This window comes from Ursus arctos, unplaced genomic scaffold (genome assembly GCF_023065955.2).
Source record: "Ursus arctos isolate Adak ecotype North America unplaced genomic scaffold, UrsArc2.0 scaffold_5, whole genome shotgun sequence".
In the NCBI taxonomy this organism is placed as follows: Eukaryota; Metazoa; Chordata; class Mammalia; order Carnivora; family Ursidae; genus Ursus; species Ursus arctos.
The window spans coordinates 31,517,425-31,523,424 of NW_026623067.1; the positions used below are offsets into that span (position 1 = coordinate 31,517,425).

General features: G+C 47.4%; 1 protein-coding gene across 1 annotated transcript in view; it reads left to right on the top strand.

Moving 5' to 3' along the window:
- HSPA4 (heat shock protein family A (Hsp70) member 4) overlaps positions 1–376 on the top strand; it is a 63,416-nt gene extending 63,040 nt beyond the window's left edge. Inside the window, exon 23 of the mRNA XM_026507973.4 lies at positions 135–376. Coding sequence (XP_026363758.1) covers positions 135–338 — 204 coding nt within the window. The 3' untranslated portion in view covers positions 339–376. The remainder of the gene's footprint in view (positions 1–134) is intronic.
- The last annotated feature ends 5,624 nt before the right edge of the window (positions 377–6,000 follow it).

Below are 6,000 nucleotides of genomic sequence, written 5' to 3' on the forward strand. Positions count from 1 at the left end.
AGAGGGAACTTCATTAGTGCATCTCAGTTTCTGGCTTCTGGTTGGGAGGGGGTGGACTTGGGTTTAAGTTGAGAATGTCATGTAAAATTGGTGATCTTTAAGAACCCACGGTTTTCTTTCCTCTGCCATTCTAGGAGCTGATGAGTATCTGTAGCCCTATAATTTCCAAGCCCAAACCCAAAGTGGAACCTCCAAAAGAGGAGCAAAAAAATGCAGAGCAGAATGGACCAGTGGATGGACAAGGAGACAGCCCAGGCCCTCAGGCTGCCGAGCAGGGTGCAGACGCAGCTGTGCCTTCGGAGTCAGACAAGAAGCTTCCTGAAATGGACATTGATTGATTCCAACAATTGTTTATATTAAAACAGACTATTATAAAGCTTTAAGTTGTCAACTTTGTTCTGAATATCAACTAGAGCAATCAAATACTGGAGATTTCTTAGTCAGTTTTTAGGGGATTTCGTGGGAGGGGATATAGGTAATGTATGGAGCATTTTGACTTCTACATAGTTAGATACAGAAATTAAGTGCATTGTATCTTTTTCATAATGGTACTATTTAGAAGCCCAGTTAGTCTTACTTACCGAGCTTCTGCTTCACTTCTTTTATGTTTAATCATGCTTACACAAGGATAAGTTTGTTTTGGAAAGCTGGGCTATAAGCAAAGGCTCTAACTAGCTGTCAAGCAGACTTTTCATTGTGACCTATGTGGCAGGAACTCTTGAAATTGTGCTTCAAAAATCTGTTGTAGAGATTGCCATGAAGCCTCCCCGCCTGGTGTGGGGATGGGGCCCCCTCTTTCTGAGGGCTAGAGCATGGCATGGCCTGGATTAACATAGCAGAACATGAGGGGCGTGCGCTGAGCTCCTTCACACTGCACTTCACTCCACTTCGACTCCCACCCCTACCTCCCCCTGCCCCCGGTGAGGGAGCTCCTCTTACAAATGCCATGTGCTGCTCTTGGGAAAATAGACCCCTTCACCAGCAGCAAGTTGATAACTGAGGATTTTGGACCTGGAAGCTCTTCCTGAGAAAGTATGTTCCTGAAAGTGCGTTCACAAATACCCCGAACATCAAGTCTAAATAATTTTCTCTTTGGAAAGTTAGAATTGGATAGATGTATTGTTGGATACAGGCATGGTAAATTGAGCTGAGGAACTGATTCTTGTTAATTACGGTGTAAAGATTTGTATCCTGGCCTGCTCATTCAGGTGAGAGATGTTCTGTGTAAATTTGAGGTATAGCTTGAAGTCCTAGGGCAAGAGTTAAACGTTCTTTTTAGCTCATTCACAATCATTTGTATGTTAAGTGTTAATACCTGCCAGGAACCTGCCAATTTATGTGTTAAACAGCTGACAGATAAAAAAAACAAAAAACAAAACCCAAACCCTAAGATACACTGGACTGTACTGGATGAGTCTGAAATTAGTGTTAAAGAAGCATGGTGTCTGACGTGAGCCACACCTCATTCTTACTGCGTGGCCAGTGTCAGGTGCACCAGAGCGTTCCCTGTGACTGCCCTTTGTGGCCGTGTTGATAGGAGGGCAGCATTTGGGAAACTCCGAGGGAAGCCTGTATTAGAGGCCATAGCTGGTCTCTGCCTTAGAAACTGTTACAAGCTTTGTTGGTTACATTTTGGATCTTTGTAATAATTGTTATCTGTGTAACAGAGTATCTCTCTGTTAATTTTGGCCTATGTTAGAAATAAGATGATCTTTGCCTATTTAGAATAAGTTTCTGTCCATCTCTGCACTAAACAGTTTTAGAGTGTTACCAAGTTCTGAAGTGCTATAGAGAAACACTGCTTAGAGGTGGAAGGTGAAGTGTATTTACGTCGGTGCATAAGCTCGCACAGAAGCCTTGTAGCACCAGGACTTGGCCCTGTCCTTAGAGTGTCTATCCATTCTGTACCTGTCATGCTTTGAGTTCCTGCAGTGAGGCCAGTAGCTACTCTGGCGTGCTGGCTGCAGGATTAAGCCAATTCTTATGCAACTGACTCAGTCCGCAATGGCCATTTCTTCTAAGAAAACTTTTTGTGTGGGGGAGGGTGTGGGTGTGGGATGGGGATGAAATTGAAGTTTAAAGTTTAAACTAGAAATAAGATGATGTGGTCTGCTTGCTCTCTGTTTAGACAGGCTTTAAGACCAATTGGATTTACTTGGAGGCCAAGACAGAGAGTGTGTGTGATAATTGATGACTTGTTTGCAGACAAGCATTTATCCAGGTTGCATTATCCAAATTGGTTTGTTAAAGCTCCAGGTCACGTTCTTACACTAAGAGAAACATTAAATGAACAGCCAAGTTTAGGAAAAATTAATAAAAGAAACCTGTCTTACACTCAGGAATGGTTTCCTTAATTTTCTAATGAAGGGCGTGTGTGTGTGTGTGTGTGTGTGTGTGTGTGCACGCACACGACGAAAACTCCAGAGGTAGGAGTCCTCTTAACTAAATTGCACTTGTTAACAGGTGGCAAGAAGTTGCTCTTTTTCTGTACTCAAAGTTCCATGTTGAATGTTGGCCCAGTTCTCTGGTACATAGGAATCTATCTCTTGTGTTGTCCGTCCTTCTGAGGGTTTTGACAACAGCAGAAGGTGGGTTATGGCACCATTGAGGACCAGTGCCAGGACTGATCCCTGCCCCTTTGAAGAACTCCATGGCCTGGAGTATGCTAGTAACACTTGCCACCACTGGATGTGTAGTGCTTGTGTGTGTGTGTGTGCGCGCACGAGCATTGGTGCGAATGTGGGATAGTAATGAGTGTTGAAAGGGGATGAAGCTGTCAGGAGAGACCTAACTACAACGCTTGGGGCCTACATGGGGCAGGGTGTGGGGCCTTACTCCCTGGAGTCCTGCCACTTAACAGTCCTGTGCTTTGTTAAGAGGAGCTGAGCTGCCAGGGCCTACCAGTAGGGCCTGTGCCAGCCACTTTCAACAAATGTGTCTGCAGCAGGCTTGGCTTTCTCTTGGGTTTCTGACTTTGGGAAAGGAGTGGGCACATGGTAAATTAAGTGGGAATCCTGGGACCAGCAAGCGGTATCCAGAGCAACAGGGGTGTGGAAAGAGAGTAACCGTCCCCTTTACTGAGGAGAGGAGCCAGTGCCTTGCGTGTCATTGAGGAAGAAGGTGTTGGAGGTGAAACCCGGGCTGGTGTGAAGGTTTTGCAATGTGGCAGCTTGAGCTTGACATGAAGAGCTTCAGAGCTCAATGGGGTTGGTGAGGATTCACGGGGAGGCATTACACCAGTGGCCTTTGAGATTTTTTCCCCCTCAAGCATATGAAGTGTTTTTTATAGAGCTGTTGTGAGTGGAGGGGCTGAGACATTGGGGTTCTGGTGTGGAGCACTGGGGGCTACAGATCTTTTAGCCTGAGAGGATGGTGTTTTAGGGATACCCATGTGATGTATGTAGAATGGGTTGGATCTGGGAAAAGTTGGAGGTAGTAGGACATTAAAAATAATCCATGTTTGAGGGAATGAGCCAAACGAAGGGGGAAATGGTAGGTGCTGCTACTGAAGGAACAGAAAGATTTGAAAATAAGAACTCTGCCGGGCGTCCAGGTGGCTCAGTCGGTTAAGTGTCTGCTGCTCAGGTCATGATCCCAGGGTCCTGGGATGGAGCCCCATGGGGGGTCTGCTCAGTGGGGAGCCTGCTTCTGCCTGCCACTTTCCCTGCTTGCTTGTGCTCTCTGTCAAATAAATCTTAAAAAAACAAAACAAAACAACTCTGCTGCTCGAAGCTGGGAATGTAGTTAAGCTCTGTGGCATAATGACACGGTCAAGCAATGCAGGCTTCAGGGCCTCGAGGTTTTGTTGGTCTGGCTCTTGATACGCTTCTGCGCACTTGATGTATTTCAATCATTTTTTAAAAGTGGCTTTAATAGAAAGAATATTGTATTTTTACGTGAGAAATGTAGGTTAAGGAAAATATGCGCACAGCTTCCCATGTTTGGAAGGACCATGAACTCTGCATAAAAACCGAAACCAGATGGATGTTTCAGAGTGAAATGGTTTCCTTCCAAGGTGGAATTGTGGGTGACTGCTGTTTGTCTGTTTGCTTGATATTTTCTCAGATTTCTGTAATAAGCATTTTGGAAGTTTATAATGACAAAATGTTTTAAAAGAATGGTTCCCAGCTTTTGAACCTGGAGCAGCAGACATGAGAGAGAAGTAGAACTTCAAGTGTGTAGAGTCCGTGGACAAGCTGGTGTGAGGCTGGTGGGAGTCTGGTGAGGGAAGGACTAGAAAGTCATTCAAGATGGAGTTGAGAGGTCCCAAAGCTGTAGTGGGCGTGGAAGGAAGCTTTGGGGATTGGGGTGCCTTCCTGGTTTAGGGACTGAAGGCTTGAGTTGGGATGTGTCAGGAAGAGCAAGTGGAAGTTTTGGAGGAAATGAGCTGCCAGAGAGGAGCGATCATGCATGAGGCAGGTTTAGGGAGCAGGGGAGTTTGAGAAGGGACAGGTGGCAATGGCTGTGGGGGCGCTTTCTGAGTGTGGGAGCCGGGCCTCGGGCTCGCGGTGAAGCTCCAGGTGGAGAGTACTTGGTCAAGAAGTGTGGCCTTGTTGGAATGACAGATCAGCTTGGGGAGAAGGGAGATTGGGCAGCATCCTGGGTCCACGGTCCAGTGTGCAAATGGGGCTTCTTCCCACCACTTACCTGCGGACCGTGGCTGTCTTGGAGTTGACAGTGCATTCCTTCTCCCTTGCTTCCGGCTGGAGCAGCCTGGGACACGAGCCTCAGTGCCCTTGTTCTCTGAGCTGGATACTGCTATTGGGAGTAGCCATCCTAGGTGGAGAAATGAATGAGGTGACTTTTCAGACTAGGAGGCAAAATGGAAACATGGCCATGCTCTGATAGAAGCAACACTTTAGGAGACGATAGAGTAAATTTCTGAGGGATCAGGGCCGGGAAGCCCCTCAGAGGAGTCGGCAAGGCGCAGACTGCTTTCCAGATTTGTCCAATAGCCATGGGCAAGTGCCAAGCTAACACTGACCCTATCACTCCACTTTTGGCACCTGTCCTCAGGTCAGAGGGAGAATGTGGGGATATATACTTCTCAGTGCAATTTCCCAGAACCAAGCACAACAAGCAGAAAAACAAAAAACAAATAGAGTTGTGTTGGGGCCTTTTCACTGGTTGTGTCTGGATGTATTTCCTTCGAAGGCCAGGTGCACTGTTGGATTTGGAGTCTTGGATCCATGGAGGGAGAGAGAACACTTCAAATAACTTTTCTTACCCCAAGTTAGCGGGCCCATCCCCACCACATTGTTCTTTTCTACTTGCACTTAAAACTTTTAAATATACTATTCAGTTAACACTTGGCTAATGCTTGGGGAAGAGAAATCTGGAAACACTTGGAAAACCATCTCAGTGGCTGAGCTTGCAAGATGTAAATCCCAGCAAAGCATTTCCGAGGACGAGTGAGGAGACTATTAGGGAGATTGCCGTGAGGGCCAGGAGAACTGTGCGGGATCAGACGCAGAAATTGGAGAGGCCCCCGCAGTAAGGGCAGCCCCAGGCCGGGCGGGGGGGCCATTCCTCTGACTCCTCCTGTCCTTGTCTCTTCTACCTCCTACAACTGAAGCGTGGGCTCTGCCTAGCTCGAAACGACCCCCCAGCCAGCATGAAGCTCGCAATGCAGAAGGCGCTCAGGGAATGCCTGCATACGCCAGGGCTTTATTTTCAATGAATAACAACCCCAAAGCATTAGAACTCTACTTCACATCGGATCCCAAGCCCAAGCCTGCACTTTGTGGATGACGAAGGGTGACCCAAGCAGGTGAAGCACGCAGAGCAGGTGGATGGCAGAGCTAGAATCCCCACTCCAGCTGTCTGACGAACATTAATGTTCCAGAACGTTGTTTGGCTAGAATATGGGGCTTCTGCCCTCCAGAAGGGAATCGCTAAGAATATAGCCTCGTTTGCACGGCCCTGGCTGTGTGAGAACCGGCCCTCCCGCCCCTGGCTGTGCTGTGGCCTCGGATGAGCTGCAGCACGGAGGCTGCCACA